Raw genomic sequence first — 18,467 nt, 5'->3', positions numbered from 1 at the left:
GTGCACTGTGGGATAGCTCCCGGAGGCCAATACCGTCAAATTTAGTCCACGCTAACCCTAATTCGAACCGGCAATGTTGATTTCGGTGCTCCTCCCCTCGTTGGAGAGGAGTACAGAAATCGATTTTAAGAGCCCTTTATGTCGAAGTAAATGGCTTTGTTGTGTGAACGGGTGCAGGGTTAATTTGATTTAATGCTGCTAAATTCGACCTAAACTCATAGTGTAGACCAAGCCAGGGTTGCAGTGCTCATTTGATGTACCTCCTAGCCAAAGATTTCAGGGTTCCAGAAATAAAGGCTATGTTGTCGAAATTCCAAAATGCTTCCCTAACAACCACTTTGCAGCCGCTGCTCTGAAAAAAGTGGGAGGAACCAAGCTAACTCTCTCACAAGACGTGCGATGGAACTCAGTAGTGGACTGTTTTGAGCACCATATCAAGAACTGGCCCAATCTGATGACAGTTTGGCCTGGTCTACACTATGAGTTTAGGTCGAATTTAGCAGCATTAAATCCAATTAATCCTGCACCCGTCCACACAACAAAGCCATTTACTTCGACATAAAGGGCTCTTAAAATCGATTTCTGTACTCCTCTCCAACGAGGGGAGTAGCACCGAAATCAACATTGCCGGTTCCAATTAGGGTTAGTGTGGACGAAATTCGACGGTATTGGCCTCCGGGAGCTATCCCACAGTGCACCACTGTGACCGCTCTGGACAGAAATCTGAACTCGGATGCACTGGCCAGGTAGACAGGAAAAGCCCCGCAAACTTTTGAATTTCATTTCCTGTTTGCCCAGAGCGGAGAGCACAGGTGACCACGCAGAGCTCATCAGCACAGGTAACCATGCAGTCCGAGAATCAAAAAAGAGCACCAGCATGGACCATACGGGAGGTACTGGATCTGATCGCTATATGGGGAGAGGATTCCATGCTAGCAGAACTACGTTCCAAAAGACAAAATGCCAAAACATTTGAAAAAAATCTCCAAGGGCATGATGGAAAGAGGCCACAATAGGGACTCTCATCAGTGTCGCGTGAAAGTTAAAACCAAAGAAGCAAATAGAAGGTCCGGGGCAGAGCCACAGACATGCCGCTTCCACGCTGAGTTGCATGCAATTCTAGGGGGGGCCGCCACCACGGGAATTTAATTAAGGGGACAGAGGTGGCCGTTCCTACTGGGCTGTTTGCCTGTGCCTGAAAAGAAATAATTCCCTGCAGTTAGCCAAGCGGGGGGGGGGGGGGGGGAAAACAACGACGACATTGGCGCTGAGCTTTTCGCGTTTGGCTAGCAGGGATCTTCCCTGATACCAGCCACGCGGTGGGGGGAGGGGGTAAAGCGATCATCCCAGAGAATTGGATCGGTGGTGGGGAGGTTTAGTTTGGTTTCTGCTACTGCACGTTAACAGGAAAACTGCAGCACTCAACGGGCTTTGCTTGGTATGGGAAAGGAGGGCGCTGCTTTTATGGAGGTTGCAGAAGCCGAAAGACAATGGTTTACCATGGCTGCATGCAAGATGAATTCTGTTGCCCGGCCCTGCGTCTGTGATCTTTAACACCAAAGCCGCAGGCACTCAATATTAAGATGCAAAATGCGACCGTGTACCGAAATCACATGTGCTATGTAATGCGAATAGTGCTGTTCACCATGAAAGAGTATAAGCATTGTTCTGTAAAATCTTTTTAAATACTCTCCCTTTTTTTCCTCCTGCAGCTGCCAATTTTTCAAGCCTCCCTCCTCCGTCCCGAATGCTATCACGGTATCAAAGCACAGGAAAGCAGCCAGTGAACGTGAGGCCATGAGGGACGAACGTGAGGAGAGGAGGGACACTCGAAATGAGAGGTGGCAGGATGCAACGCTGGGGCTGCTGCGTGAGCAAACAGACATGCTCCGGCGTCTGGTGGAGCTTCAGGAACGGCAGCAGGATCACAGAGTGCCACTGCAGCCCCTGTATAACCGCCCTCCCCCCTCACCATGTTCCATAGCCTCCTCACCCAGATGCGTAAGAACGTGGGGGCAGGGGGAGGCTCCGTGCACCCTCCCACTCCGCCCAAGCAAAAGACTGTCATTATTTTGAACTTCTGAAGTGATCTTTTCCTTCCCTCCTTCCAAACCCCACCCGGGCTACCTTGTCAGTTCTCTCCCTATGTTTATAATCAATTAATAAAGAATACATGATTTTTAAACGATAGTGACTTTATTTCCTTTGAAAGCAAGCTGTGATCGAAGGGGGGAGGGTGGGCTGCTTACAGGGAATGAGTCAATAAAGGGGGCGGGTTTTCGTCAAGGAGAAACAAACAGTACTTTCACACCCGTAGCCTGGCCAGTCATGAAACTGGTTTTCAAAGCTTCTCTGATGCGCAGCGCTTCCTGGGGTGTTCGTCTAATCGCCCTGGTGTCTGGCTGCGCGTAATCCACGGCCATGCAATTTGCCTCAACCTCCCACCCCGCCATAAATGTCTCCCCCTTACTCTCACAGAGATTGTGGAGCACACAGCAAGCAGCAATAACAATGGGAATATTGGTTTGGCTGAAGTCTGAACGAGTCAGTAAAGTGCGCCAGCGAGCCCTTTAAACGTCCAAATGCACATTCTACCACCATTCTGCACTTGCTCAGCCTGTAGTTGAACAGCTCCTGACTACTGTCCAGGCTGCCTGTGTATGGCTTCATGAGCCATGGCATTAAGGGGTAGGCTGGGTCCCTAAGGATAACTATAGGCATCTCAACATCCCCAACAGTTATTTTCTGGTCTGGGAAGTAAGTCCCTTGCTGCAGCCGTTTAAACAGATTAGTGTTCCTGAAGACGCGAGCGTCATGAACCTTTCCCGGCCATCCCACGTTGATGTTGGTGAAATATCCCTTGTGATCCACCAGTGCTTGCAGCACCATTGAAAAGTACCCCTTGCGGTTTATGTACTGGCTGCCCTGGTGCTCCGGTGCCAAAATAGGGATATGGGTTCCATCTATCGCCCCACCCCAGTTAGGGAATCCCATTGCAGCAAAACCATCCACTATGACCTGCACATTTCCCAGAGTCACTACCTTTGGTAGCAGCAGCTCAGCGATTGCTTTGGCTACTTGCATCACAGCAGCCCCCACAGTAGATTTGCCACTCCAAATTGATTCCCGACTGACCGGTAGCTGTCTGGCGTTGTAAGCTTCCACAGGGCTATTGCCACTCGCTTCTCAACTGTGAGGGCTGTTCTCATCTTAGTATTCTGGCGCTTCAGGGCAGTGGAAAGCAAGTCACGAAGTTCCGTGAAAGTCCCCTTATGCATGCGAAAGTTTCGCAGCCACTGGGAATCGTCCCACACCTGCAACACTATGCGGTCCCACCAGTCTGTGCCTGTTTCCCGGGCCCAGAATCGGCATTCCACGGCTAGAAGCTGCCCCATTATCAACATGATCTCCAAAGTGCCGGGGCCCGCGGTTTGAGAGAATTCTGTGTCCATGTCCTCATCACTCTCGTCGCCGCACTGCCATCGCCACCTCTTCCTCACCTGGTTTTGCAGGTTCTGGTTCAGCATAAACTGCATGATAATGCGCGAGATGTTTACAATGTTCATGACTGCTGTCTTGAGCTGAGCGGGCTCCATGCTTGCCGTGGTATGGCGTCTGCACAGTTCACCCAGGAAAAAAGGCGCGAAACGGTTGTCTGCCATTGCTTTCACAGAGGGAGAGGGAGGATGTACCCAGAACCACCCGCGACAATGTTTTTGGCCCCCATCAGGCATTGGGATCTCAACCCAGAATTCCAATGGGCGGGGGAGACTGCGGGAACTATGGGATAGCTACCCACAGTGCAATGCTCCGGAAGTCGATGCTAGCCTCGATACATGGACGCGAACCGCCGAATTAATGTGCTTAGTGTGGCCACATGCACTCAACTTTATACAATCTGTTGCCAAAAATCGAATTCTGTAAAATCGGAGTAATCCCGTAGTGTAGACATACCCCTTATGTACAAAACCGTGAGAAAATAGATGGCACTATCACAGCCAAAGTTCTCAATACTGGGCATAAGAGAAATGTTGAACACATGCTGAGTACCCTGAAGCCCATTTCTGTAGCCTTGAACAAAATACAGGGAAATAGCTGTTTTATTGCTGATGCTGTTGAAATCTGGAAGGAACTGAGTGAGATCTTAAAGAGAGAAATAGGCAATGACAGAGTTAAATTATAAGCATTAAAAAAAAAAAAAAAAATGGGACAAGCACTATCTGTGACATCACTGACATGAACTGTGACCGTATAGATCATTGTTGCAACCAAGGTCATATAGTTGCACCAAATCTTGTACAAAGGAGGTCAAGTAAGGTCTATGAAAAGATTATAATTTGCTGGTTGTGATTATGCTGTATGTGTGTATCATTTTTGTATTTGAAGTTATGAATATTGGCTATGTACTTGTATCTCATTGTATTTGATTCTAAGTAGCATAAGTGAAGTATTTGGTCAGCTTCTTGAGAAAGGACTATTCTGAGTAAGTGCCCAATCAAGAAAAACACTTAACTGACAATGGACCTTAGGAGACTCAATCCAGATATGAGGAGCCTTCCTGGGAACGTTCAAGGTAGCACGTGAGCAATGGCTGCTCTACCTGTAAAGAACTGAGTCATGCATGGACATGTGACTTGCCCATGTGATTCCAAACTCCATCTTGCTCAGGGCCGGTGCTACCATTAAGGCAAACTAGGCAGTTGCCTAGGGCGTCAAGATTTGGGGGCACCAAAAAGCAGTGCCCCCAATTTTTTTTTTTTTTACAGCGTTCCTGGGCTGGGCTGCCGGCGGCGCGCTGACACGTGCGGCTCAGACTCCCTCTCCCAGCGCAGCAGCCGCTCCACTTCTCCCGCCTCCCAGGCTTGCAGCGCCAATCAGCTGTTTGGCACTGCAAGCCTGGGAGGAGAGGAGATTTAGAGCGGGGGCGGCGTGCTCGGGGAGGAGGCAGAGCAGAGGTGAGCTGGGGTGGGGAGCTGCTGCCCGGCTCCCCGGGGGGGGGGGGAAGACGTGCCTCAGGGCAGAGGGGGAGGGAGCTGCTGCGGGGGGGGGCGCCTCAGGGCGGGGGGGGGGGGCGGGGAGCTGCCACAGGGCTGGGGGGGTGGGGCGCGCAAGGTGGAAGTTTTGCCTAGGGCGCGAAACTTCCTTGCACCAGCCCTGATCTTGCTGCTGTGATTTTCGACAGTAACAACAAAGGGGTGTTCCTCCACAAGGCAAAGGATACAAAAGGCCCTGGAATCCCCTCCATTTTGTCTTCAATCCTGCTTCTGACCTCTGGAGAAACTTTGCTAAAAACTGAAGCTCTGAACAAAGGACTGAGGACCCATCCAAATCTGTAGATGTACTCCAGAGACTTGATTTGAGCCTGCAGTTTATTCCACCACTGCTATATGCCTGAACCAAGAAGTCTGCAATGGTTGTATGTATTTGATTCCATTTAACCAATTTTAACTCTCATCTATATTTCTTTCTATGAATAAACCTTTAGATTTTAGATTCTAAAGGATTAGCAACAGCATGATTTGTGGGTAAGATCTGACTTGTATATTGACCTGGGTCTGGGGCTTGGTCCTTTGGGATCGGGAGAACTTTTTTTCTTTTACTGGGGTATTGGTTTTCATAATCATTCATCCCCATAACGAGTGGCATTGGTGGTGATACTGGGAAACTGGAGTATCTGAGGGAATTGCTTGTATGACTTCTGGTTAGCCAGTGGGGTAAAACCGAAGTCCTCTCTGTTTGGCTGGTTTGGTGTGCCTTAGTAGTGAAGGACCCCCAGCCTTGGGCTGTGACTTCCCTGCTCTAAGCAATTTGTCCTGAATTGATACTCTCAGTAGTGTCCCGCCACAGACTGCTTTGTTACACTATCTCCAGCTCATTTTCTTGCAAATATTCTCAATACTTGGTACCAGGGTCAAAACTTAACTACTGAAGAAGAGGAGTTGGCTATGACATGGACATCCAGCAATCATCCCTACATAATGCCAACTATAATAAACTTCAGAGTAAGGGTGAATCATTCAAGAAATATGTTTGCTGATGATGTTTTAAAGAAAGTCACACCAGTGAACTGGTGGAAGTCACTTAAGCACTTGGATTCAGAGTAGGGTGACCAGATGTCCCGATTTTATAGGGACAGTCCCGATATTTTGGGCTGTGTCTTATATAGGTGCCTATTACCCCCCACCCTCATCCCGATTTTTCACACTTGCTGTCTGGTCATCCTAATTCAGAGACTGTTGAAGTGATAATCTCACTTTTAACAGCAGTAGCTTCTTCCGATGGTGTAGAAAGAATTTCTTTGGACTAATTCATTCCAAATTGAGAAACTGTTTGGGACCTGAAAAAGCAGGAAAGCTTGTTTTTCTTTTCCAGATTATGAACAAACAGAAAAATGAAGGTGAAGCGACTGAGTTAGCTGCAGAAGCCAATATTTTAAGTTTCTCATGTTGACCTGGCTGACAGTCAATTTGATTTTTGTTTTTTAAAATATTTCATTTAACTATTTTAGTTAAACAATTTTAACAAAAACAAACCTGATTTTAAAAAAACCTGAATGGTTAACTAAACTCAAAAATTCATATGCTTGTTTTGTTAAAATATTATATGTTTGCTGTTGAATAAAAAAAAATCCAGAATACACAATGTTGTTGTTTTAGTTAAATAAAACAATTTAAATGTCTGTCTGGTGATGTTCTCCTCCTAATACAGCATGGCAAGAAAAATCATTAATATTTGGTGGATTACCTGTTGAATTGAAGATATTTATGAAGTCATTGGGAGGTGAACTATCAATTACCTTTGGTAAATGAAATAACCAATCATTCATTTTCCTGATATAGCTGTAAAACTAATCTGAAAAGTTTTCAAAATAAATCACTTAAAAATGTATAGCAGGGGTAGGCAACCTATGGCACGCGTGCCAAAGGCGGCACGTGAGCTGATTGATTTTCAGTGGCACTCACGCTGCCCGGGTCCCGGTCACCAGTCCGGGGGGCTCTGCATTTTAATTTAATTTTAAGTGAAGCTTCTTAAACATTTTAAAAACCTTATTTACTTTACATACAACAATAGTTTACTTATATATTATAGACTTATAGAAAGAGACCTTCTAAAAACGTTAAAATGTATTACTGGCACGCAAAACCTTAAATTAGAGTAAATAAATGAAGACTCGGCACACCACTTTTGAAAGGTTGCTGACCCCTGATGTATAGTGTGTACCTTCTAAAAATGAAACCTACATCTCTGAGTTGTGAAGAATATGTATTAAGGTTATAACAACTAACGAGAATGCACTTTTATGTAGAAATCCATGATTAAATCGAATCTTCCTGACTAGTGATTTAAATCAGTTTGATTTAAATCAAATCCACGCTGACAAATACAAAATAAAGTTAATAAATTGTGGAAAAAGAAACATTAATTTAGACAAGACAACACAGTAACTAGTAAATGCCAGGAGAGCACTGAATTCACTGTTAAGAGAAAGTGAAGTGGATACTGAATTACTAAATAGAAACCTTGAGAAAAGCATGAATTTTAGCCTTCTTTCAAAGATGAAATGTGAAGAGACAAGATATGAATCAAATAATGTTGGATAGATATCCAGAGACCCCATATACTTTTCTCAATTTGGTATCGTGCTTCCTCCAGTACAGGACTACTTTCAAAAAAGAATTCTTCCAAATTATAGAGGAAAGATTTAACTTTAACTATAATGACAAAACCAAAAAGGAATACAGATGCTAAACTATAACAAAATGTACCTGTCCAGACAGATTTTAAAATATTTGTATAGAACCTTTAAAAACAACATTAAAATCTTTCTTAACTGATTGGATTAAGCAGTAGATAAATCAGTAGACCAAACAGGTTTTATTGCTGGCAGACATTTGACAAATAATTTAGGGAAAGATTTTTTTGTACGTTTGATCTCTATAGATATAGAAAGTCTGAACAGATATCAATATGCAATTTTACTAGTATTTTCCTTGACTTCTGTTTAAATCCCCTTTGTAATTTAGCACCAAAAAGGGCTCTGAATTGAAAAGTCATTTGACACTAAAGAAAGCAAATGAGGCCTAGCTACCTAAAAAAAAATACATGTGGAACTGAGAATCTGGATTCAAGAAGAGTAGATTGATCAAAAGGCAACACTAAAATTTGTTACTATGCAACATGTAAGGAATCTGATTCACATGTGCAAAAGCAATATAAAGAGTAAAGAACAACAACACCTTGCACATCTCAACTCAAAGCTAGGAAGCACTGCAATCTAATGTTAAGTTATTTGAATTAAAAGGTTTCATTTGAGTACACTCAAACTCAAAAGCAGATCTTTTTCCAATTTATTAACCAAAAGCACAATTCAGTATAATGAATAATCTAAGTTCAGGAGAGTTCAAGGATGGGAAAGGTGGAAAGCAAAGGTGTTGCATGTCAGAAGTGAGCTGCATTTATTCACAAATCTGTGGAAAGAAGTTTAGTCCAGAAAGGAGCCAACCCCAATAAGGCTAGAGATTGGACAACCAGTCTCTCACAAGCACAAATACTTTTGTTGTTTGGAACATTTAATGCCCCCCTCACCCCCAGCATATCAATGGATATAAAGCAAAATCTATTAGTTAATGTCATTTCCAAACTCAAACTGAAGAACCAGACAAACCTGGTCAAACAGAAAGTTGTCTAATCCCCAGCATATGACACATACCTATGTCAATTCCTCTTCTAAGAGCTTGTTTATCACCATCTTGATGACCAATTAGATCTTCCACCCAATGGATATAGTTAAGCCTCAAGGGAACAGTAGGAATGAGCCTCTCTAATGGTATATCAATTGTAAGTCCAAAGTCTTCTTTCAAGAGAGTGCATGTCAGAGCTCTCACAGCTTCTGGATCCTTGAAATTTAGGCTGCAAGGCATAAAATGCAATTAACAGAAAGAATCCTTGCAGTATAGTTGGCACCAAGCACCATTATTTAGTTTTATGCATTACAGTAACAAGTGTATTGTCAGCATTAATTAAAAGTATTGTGAGGAGAAAATCATAAGCCATATATTCAAAACAAGAAATATCTCCTTAAAATTGGATGGTTCTGAAGGAAACTTGTTTCTACACATAAAAACAAAATCCATCAAAAATCATTCAGTTTCAGCAACAAAACTCAAGCTGACTACATAGACTGTTTAGGCAGCATTCCTTGGCGTCTGAGAAAGAAAAAGCCTTAAGTGCTGGTTCTGGGACAAACCCAACCCCCAAAACACACGTCCTTCTCTGTACCATCTACTGGCTTTACCACAACCATTAGATTATGACAGAATTTATTTCCTCAGTTTGTATTTTAAAAAAGTAAACATCTACATAAGGAAAATGTTGCAGTTGCAAAGGCAAGCACTCAAAATAGGGACACACCAGTACAACCGGAGCTCGGTCCCTAGCGCAGGGGTATTTTGATTAAGTCTAATCACATATTGTTTTCCCCACAGGATCCCCGGCTCATTCCGTGCAAAGTATGGACGGTGCTGTGGGGATGACTAGTGGTTGTGTAGCAAGAGAGGCTAAGCCCATGTCTACACTTCAGAGCCACAGCTGTACCACATGCCCTTCTCGGTACAGCAACCCCACCTGTCAGAGCTACACCGACGTACGCACTCTTCTGTGGCTCGGGAAGGGGTCGGGGGTGTTTCCCAGCGATGCTGGCTAGACGGGGGAAGGGTTGTTGCCAGGACAGCGGCGGTGGAGGCGAAGATTGGAGGGGGGCGCGCCTGGCACGGTGATGCCGGCCCACAGGCCGCTGGCGCACGGCGATGGCCGGAGGGGGAATTGGGCTCGCACGCAGTGGCACAGACCCAGGCCTCCCCCATGTGTCCGCGCCGACGCTCAGCTGCCGCCGCGGGGCTCTGTACAACGGCGGCGGAAAATCCCAGTCCCCTGCCGGCCGCCCCCGCCGAGACCCGTCAGAGCTCCCCGCGCCCCTCCCCCGGTGCCGGGGACCCACCTGGCCCGGCCGGAGAGGCTGGTCTGCACGTGCTGGCGGAAGGCCGGGTACCTGGACGCCAGGTAGGCGAAGTCCGGCGGTTTGTCCCGATAGCGGTTTCTCGCGTGCATAGACTTATTCAGCGCCATGGCGGGAGAGGGGGCGGGGCGGCGACTCGGGGGCGGGGCGTCACGCGCGCAAACCGGGCCGCGGCTCTGCAGCCGCTCGGAACCAGCCACGCGCACGCTGCGAGGGGAGCGAGCCTCCTCCCCGGACGGGCCTCTCTAACTGCACATGCGCCCCCTCCCACCCTGCACTGCGGGTAGCCCGCGCAGCCCATTGGCTGGGAGCCATTAGGCGCGTCTCCGAATCCCTCCCTCCCCCGGTCGCAGCTTCGCCCCCTGGGGCCGGCTCCTGCTGGGAGCGCGCGGGAGACTCCGGGCAGATGGGCGGGGCGAGGCGTGCGACTGTAGCTGGGGGAGGAGCCGGCGGGCGAGCGGGGCGCGCGACTGTAGCTGGGGGAGGAGCGGTCACCGCCTCCCCCTGCCCCGCGCCCCATGGAAGGCGGGACCCGCGCGGGGAAGGGCGGAGTCTGAGGCGCCTCCCCGCGGAGGGGGGCGCACGCACGTAGTAGCTGCGGGGGCTTTGGGAGGGAGTAAAACGGCCCCCTCCTGGAGCCCCAATTTCCGGCAGCTGCCGGGGCCAGACTGACTCCCCCGCTGCTCTCCTTGCTGGAGGCGTCAGTTTAGCTCCTCCCGCCCCGCTCCCTCGCTCTCCTTTCTGCCCCGTCCCGCCCCGCCCGCACATTCCCCCACAGGCTTCAGAGTCTGATCATCAGGCGCTTCTTAGGCAGAGGGGGCTGTGGCGTCGCGTAGAGCAGGCTCAGGCTCGTCCTAAGGCAGACCACAGTGATTAGAGCTAGGGCTCCTACACCCTGCTCTCCTCCTGAGAACCCGCTCTGCTCGGCTTTGAAACTGTCCCCACGAGGGGGAGGAGGGCAGCAGGATGGTAATTTTAACCCGTAAAGATGGTTTGTAGGATTCTTACTGGCTCTGTTGTTTCCCTTCACACTTGCAAACCACGTGTGTCTAAAAGAATGGCAGATTGGGGGTTTCTCTACGATGCCTGGTGAGATTCCAGATTGTTTTAGTAGCTAGCTGAGCATATTGCTCTTAACCTGAGAGGAGATGGAATCAGCCTGTGCGATAACTGGATATTTGTGCTGCTTTGGCATTATCATAAGGGCCATCATGGCTGTTACCACCGCCATCACATGCTGAGACCTAGTGGCTTACAATTTTATCACCAGTTATATCTATCTCACACTTACCTTGTATCGCAAAGTCCTCTAGGGCAGGGGTTCTTAACCTTTTTCTTGCTGAGGCCCCCCTCAACATGCTATAAAAACTTCAGGGCCCAGCAGGGGCTGGGGGGAACCCTTGGGCATAGGCATAGTTTTACTTCTATTTATGGGGACCTCACAGGGTCCAGGGACGGAGTGTCACCTCCACCTCCTGACTCACTCAGGAGGCAACCCAGCCTGTCTGGGCTATGGGGGACGCAACCAAAAAATATAATTTAAAGGAGGGACTCAGTTCAAAAAGTTTGAAAACCACTCAGGGTGCAGGGGATAGCTAGGGGCTGTGTGTGGGCAGGGGGGTAGTTCAGGGTGCAGGCAGGGGGTAGCTAGGTACTACATATGGGGGGGCTCCCAGGGTTGCTTCCAGCTTTGGGGGGGCAATGGGGCTCCCAACTTCAGCGCCCCCCACTGCTCCTGGCTTGTGGGGGTACACTGGGGCTCCCGGCTTCAGCCCCACACCTCTCCTGGCTTTGGGGGCTTGAGGGGGTGCTGGCATCAGCCCTGCACTGCTCCTGGCTGATGTGGGGGGGCACCGCCTTTAGCCCTGTGCAGCTCCCGGCTTTGGGGCAGGGGGCCGCCAGCTTTAGCACTGGGGCTAGGGGCCAGCCACGGGGCTCTGCAGACCCCCTGAAAGGGCTCGCGGACCCCTGGTTGAGAACCGCTGCTCTAGGGACATGGCTGTTGAATTTTTCATGGAAGGCACTGAGATACAGTGATGGGCACCACTATAAAACTCTAAGATAGAACCCATTGTTGAAGTGAGCATCTGTCCACCTTAGATTGTAAGCTTTTTGGGGCAAGGACCACTTTTTGTGGTGCTAGGCACTGTGAACATACCATGGGACCCCAATCCTGAGTTTGGCTGCTAGACACTACCATGGTGCAAAAAATAACAACCACCACCACTAAACCTTCTTGTTCCTGATCCTGGGGTGAGGGCAGTAGATAGTATCAACTATGTGATGAGTATGAACAGAGTGAATTTAAACATGGGGTTAAATACGAAACAATTAAAAATAATTAAGAGACAGAAGAAACACATAGTATTGCATACTCTTCCTTCTCTTTTGTCAATTTAGAGCAATGGCCTTATTTTTTATTTGTATTCCAGTAACACCTAGAGACCAACCAGGCCAGGGCCCGATTGTGCTAAAGTGCTGAAAGCAGAGATGGCAAGTGACAATGCCTGTCCCAAAAAGTTTATAAATCTAAAGAGACAAGACACAACAGGTGGATGACACAAGTGGGCAAGGGTAGAATGAAATAAAACAAACAAAAGGATAGGCACAATTCTTAGCCAATGAAAAGGGGGGAGGGATAGCTTAGTGGTTTGAGCACTGGCCTCCTAAACCCAGGGTTGTGAGTTCAATCCTTGAGGGGGCCACTTAGGGATCTGGGGCAAAAATCAGTACTTGGTCCTGCTAGTGAAGGCAGGGGGCTGGACTCGATGACCTTTCAAGGTCCCTTCCAGCTCTTTGAGATAGGTATATCTCCATATATATATATATATATTAGGAAAAAAGCAGTGACCACAATTTGCCATTTGTCCAGCCATTATCTGATTGTACTTTCCTGCAAACATTACAGAAGAGGTGAGTTCTGAAGAGATGAATTCTGACTGAGCACATTTCCCACTTCCCACAGAAGTGCTTATCAGAGTAGAGAACTGAGTTTTGGGGGCTGGCATCACTGGTAGAGGTAAGACAGACATGAACCTTACTGTAAGATATAAGGTCGGATAGGTAGGGCAGAGTTAGATTATGAAGGGCTTTGAAAGTACAGACAAGAAGTTTGAGTCTGAGACAGTGGAATAAGGGAAGCACTCAAAATTAGGAAATGCCAGTGTAACTGTTGCTTTGTCCCCAGCATATGTATGTTTTGATAAGTCCATTATTCCTTTAAGGCGGGGTGGGCAAACTTTTTGGCCCGAGGGCCACATCTGGGTATGGAAATTGTATGGCAGGCCATGATTGTTCATGAAATTGGGGGTTGGGGTGTGGGAGGGGGTGAGGGCTCTGGGGTGGGGCCAGAAATGAGGTGTTCAGGGTGCAGGAGGGGGCTCCGGCTGGGGATGTGGGCTCTGGGATGGGGGTGCAGGAGAGTGCTCTTGTCTGCGACCGAGGGGTTTGGAGGGCAGGAGGGGGATCAGGGCTGAGGCACAGGCGGGGGTCAGGGGTGCAGGCTATGGGCGGCGCTTACCTCAAGCAGCTCCCGGAAGCAGCAGCATGTCCCTCCTCCAGCTTCTACGCAGAGGCATAGCCTGGCAGCTCTGCGCGCTGACATGTCCGCAGGTGCCACCCCTGCAGCTCCCATTGGCAGTGGTTCCCGACCAATGAGTGCTGCGGGGGTGGCACTAGGGGCGGGGGCAGCGTACTGAGCCCCCTGACTGCCTCTACACTTAGGAGCCAGAGGGGGGACATGCCGCTGCTTCCGGGAGCCACGGCACATGCAGAGCGGGGCAAGCCCCCAACCCTGCTCCCTGGCGGCAGCTCAAGGGCCAGATTAAAACGTCTGAAGGGCCGGATGCAGCCCCCAAGCCACAGTTTGCCCACCCCTGCTTTAAGGGAATAATATACAATCTTATTACCTTAAATAATTATTCAGACACTTCACTTTAAACAGATTGGATTAGATAAAACAGTAAAACAAATTTATTAACTACAAAGAGAGAGCTTTTAAGTGAGCATAAATAATGAGCCATAAAAGTCAGAAATGGTTACAAGAAAAATAAACATAAAATGCCTATTAGAGTTCTTTGAAGGGGTCAACAAACATGTGGACAAGGGGGATCCAGTGGACATAGTGTACTTAGATTTCCAGAAAGCCTTTGACAAGGTCCCTCACCAAAGGCTCTTACGTAAATTAAGTTGTCTTGGGATAAAAGGGAAGGTCCTTTCATGGATTGAGAACTGGTTAAAAGACAGGGAACAAAGGGTAGGAATTAATGGTAAATTCTCAGAATGGAGAGGGGTAACTAGTGGTGTTCCCTAAGGGTCAGTCCTAGGACCAATCCTATTCAACTTATTCATAAATGATCTGGAGAAAGGGGTAAAAAGTGAGGTGGCAAAGTTTGCCGATGATACTAAACTGCTCAAGATAGTTAAGACCAAAGCAGACTGTGAAGAACTTCAAAAAGATCTCACAAAACTAAGTGATTGGGCAACAAAATGGCAAATGAAATTTAATGTGGATAAATGTAAAGTAATGCACATTGGAAAGAATAACCCCAACTATACATACAATATGATGGGGGCTAATTTAGCTACAACAAATCAGGAAAAAGATCTTGGAGTCATCGTGGATAGTTCTCTGAAGATGTCCACGCAGTGTGCAGAGGCGGTCAAAAAAGCAAACAGGATGTCAGGAATCATTAAAAAGGGGATAGAGAATAAGACGGAGAATATATTATTGCCCTTATATAAATCCATGGTACACCCACATCTTGAATATTGCGTACAGATGTGATCTCCTCATCTCAAAAAAGATATACTGGCACTAGAAAAGGTTCAGAGAAGGGCAACTAAAATGATTAGGGGTTTGGAGAGGGTCCCATATGAGGCGAGATTAAAGAGGCTAGGACTTTTCAGCTTGGAAAAGAGGAGACTAAGGGGGGATATGATAGAGATATATAAAATTATGAGTGATGTGGAGAAAATAGGTAAGGAAAAGTTATTTACTTATTCCCATAATACAAGAACTAGGGGTCACCAAATGAAATTAATAGGCAGCAAGTTTAAAACAAATAAAAGGAAGTTCTTCTTCACACAGCGCACAGTCAACTTGTGGAACTCCTTACCTGAGGAGGTTGTGAAGGCTAGGACTATAACAGCATTTAAAAGAGAACTGGATAAATTCATGGAGGTTAAGTCCATTAATGGCTATTAGCCACGATGGGTAAGGAATGGTGTCCCTAGACTCTGTTTGTCAGAGGATGGAGATGGATGGCAGGAGAGAGATCACTTGATCATTACCTGTTAGGTTCACTCCCTCTGGGGCACCTTGGCATTGGCCACTGTCGGTAGACAGGATACTGGGCTAGATGGACCTTTGGTCTGACCCAGTACGGCCGTTCTTATGTTCTTATGTAACTTAGTTGCAAAGCAAACTTTCTACCACATGTTCCAGCAAATTATTGACCAAATCTTCAGGTCAGAACCCTGCCCCCAGAGTCCAATAGCTGTTTTATCTGCTCAGGTGCAGAGGATGAGGTGGACAGGAGGAGAGAGAGGGGTGCCTTAGGGTGTTTCTCCCTTCTTTTTGTAGTTTCAGTCCCCCTCTTGAAAAACATTTCCAGCTGAGACCCAGGAGACAAAGAGTCTATGTGGAAGGATATTCCCTAATGTTTTTTTTCACCTGTTTGAACTTCCTTTGTTTTCCCTCCTGCTTGATGACACTGTTTACTGCTTAAATACAAATTAAGGGAGGCACACATTCATTTGTTTAGGATAGACCTGTTTGCTGACTTCTACTTGGGCAGGGCTGTGGTGTTTGCAACAGGTATTAATATCATACAGAAAAATCTTATAACTTCACATACAATGTTGTCACACATATTTTATCAGAATGATACTGACCAGCAAATTATGAGTTTTCAAATGATAACTTACAAGGCAGACCTTGTACAAAGATTATTACAATAGCGTGTAGGGTATGAATACAGGGGTGTGTTCTGTCACACCCTCTTTCTCAGAGCCTAGCTACTACTTGGACTTCTTGAGATACAGAAGAACTGGCGATGATTAGGAGAAGATGGTGCTTTTTCTGCCTCAGCCTAAAGGGGGGTTGGTATCAATGTACAGTCACATGCCCCCTACTGTAACTGCTCTAAAAAGGTTTTGTGACTGCTATAATGCTTCTTAGGGCACCCAGAACTGTGAGACACCTTGTCACCACCTGCCTCCAGCATGAGGGGGCCTTGCTTGTGCTGGCTGGGTGTTGGTCCCCTAACACAATCAGCCTGTCAGCAACTCAAGCACTATCCTCTGAGCTACACCAGCTCTGTCTTTGCCTTGTAGGTTGACACAGATGCCCCCCAGACCATGAGCCCATTCAGAGTGTCCCCCTATATTATCCATCCGCTGATCATGGGATATCCACAGAAATCTCAGATCCTCTGTTTCCCAAGGAACAATGTACCTCAGTTTCACCTTACACCCTTGCTCCTGTGTTATGCATGGCACTTGAGTTCAGTTATAGAAAAAAGAAATAATAGAGATTAAATTAAAACGCAGTGTAAGAGATGGGAACCTATGGTAAATATAAAACAACATCACAACATGCCTTCTAAAGCTTAAACTTAACTAACAAGTTATCTTCCTATCTTAAGAAGTTTATCCCACCAAAAGTTATCCCCAGTGTTTCCAACCAAGCCTGGTTGAAAAGACCTCTTCTCATAAGATGAAGTTTGCTGGCAGCTTGTCCTCACAGATTGAAGAGATCACTAGGGGTTCATCTGCATGCCAGATATAGTTTCAAAAGTTCATTGTCTTACCCCTAAACACGATAACTCCTGCTGCTCTTCCTGTTAATTTCACAATCCTTCATTAACATTTGGCTGCTGCAGGTGAGTGGATGCCCATTGTGAAGCATATAATGCTCAACATGCACATGACTAGCCAGAGAGAGATAAGCATCTTTCCCCCCTCTTGCAGTTACTAAGGAGAATGGGAGACAGTCCAGCAAGGGATCCATTCTCCCAGAGAGCCAGGAGCTGTTTGTAACCTCTGGAGCAGTTCAGCCAGTCACAGAACAGCATCATGGCCAAGCGTGATGCTGGAGAAGGCACCTCTGGTGAGTATGGCAAGTCCAATTAATATTTGGAGGTCACATATTCTTATACTCTGTTTAATTAAAAAAAAATGATGAGGTACAGTATCTATTTGCTTCCCAGTAGCTGCACCAGGTAGGCAGAGAGTGCCCCATGAAAAAGGCTGTTTATGTGCACAGGGATGGCCCGGGAATCCTCCATAGAGATCTACCTATCTCTTTTTCTTCTGTTATCATCAATGGTAGCAGATATTGTAATCAAGAAGAGTAATTAAAGAGAAATTGCTTCTAAAGTTGGCATCTTTCAGTCACTTCTCTGACAGTCAACTGAACCATGTAAAATGGCAAATATGAATCAAAAACAGAGCAGGGATGATGTGAAAAAAAACCTTTTATATTGGCTTGAGCAGGCATGAAATGATGCAACTGTAAGTGTTCAGGACTCTGGAAATACACAGCAGTACAGTTAACTGTATTCAGAAGGATTCTGGAGATACATGGCAGTACAATTATAATTTGTACCATTAATTACTTGTACCTTACTGATTACATTAAGCAGTGACCAATGTATTTTAAAATCTAAATGTTTAATATTATTACCACTTTAGATTTAATTCATGGAATTGCAATGCATTGACAATTATGCATTGACAAAAATGTTGGGGTCTGTGATTTGGTTCCCTCCCCCCTTTTCTGGAATGGTCAATGGCATCAAGAATGCATCAGTCATTGGTGTAAGCCAGTGGTTCTCAAACTTTTGTACTGATGACTCCTTTCAAATAGCAAGCCTATGAGTGTGACCCCCACCTTATAAATTAAAAACACTTTTTTATATATTTAACACCATTATAAATGCTGGATGCAAAGCGGGGTTTGGGATGGAGGCTGACAGCTCGTGACCCCCCATGTAATAACCTTGCGACCCCCTGAGGGGTCCCGACCCCCAGTTTGAGAACCCCTGGTGTAAGGCATACCTGTGCTTATATGTATCACGTACTAAATGTGATAATGACTTTCACTGTGCGAAACAGTCTTAAGACTGTTCTATGGTACATTTTAACTATTCAGAATCTGTGTGTGTTTTCTGTTACTTTAATATATTAAGAAATTGTCTTGATGACAACAATATGTGGGTTTTTTACTGCTTTTAGGGCTTTTGGTTTACTTGTGTACTTACCTTAACATCATTTGATTTTAACAAATTAAGTGCATGCTTGGTGTAAAAGAATCTTGTAAAATTCAAAGATCATAGCAGTAGTTGCTTTAAACAATCCTGAAAATTTTCTTTCCCTTATAAATTTTGTTTCCTTGTCTTTGAATATCTAGTGTCCCTATAGCAGTTGATTGTTATATAGTTTCATAGAT

At 46.3% G+C, this 18,467-nt stretch overlaps 1 protein-coding gene across 1 annotated transcript in view; it reads right to left on the bottom strand.

Moving 5' to 3' along the window:
* METTL16 (methyltransferase 16, RNA N6-adenosine) overlaps positions 1-10,139 on the bottom strand; it is a 47,335-nt gene extending 37,196 nt beyond the window's left edge. The window contains exons 1-2 of the mRNA XM_065413640.1: positions 9,998-10,139; positions 8,711-8,910 (exon numbers count right to left, since the gene is read on the bottom strand). Coding sequence (XP_065269712.1) covers positions 8,711-8,910; positions 9,998-10,125 — 328 coding nt within the window. The 5' untranslated portion in view covers positions 10,126-10,139. The remainder of the gene's footprint in view (positions 1-8,710; positions 8,911-9,997) is intronic.
* Between the last annotated feature and the right edge of the window lie 8,328 nt (positions 10,140-18,467).

The sequence above is a fragment of the Emys orbicularis genome, chromosome 1, assembly GCF_028017835.1.
Source record: "Emys orbicularis isolate rEmyOrb1 chromosome 1, rEmyOrb1.hap1, whole genome shotgun sequence".
NCBI classification, from domain to species: Eukaryota; Metazoa; Chordata; order Testudines; family Emydidae; genus Emys; species Emys orbicularis.
Note: the sequence above shows the minus strand (reverse complement) of the source record. Positions and strands in the feature narration are given on the sequence as shown.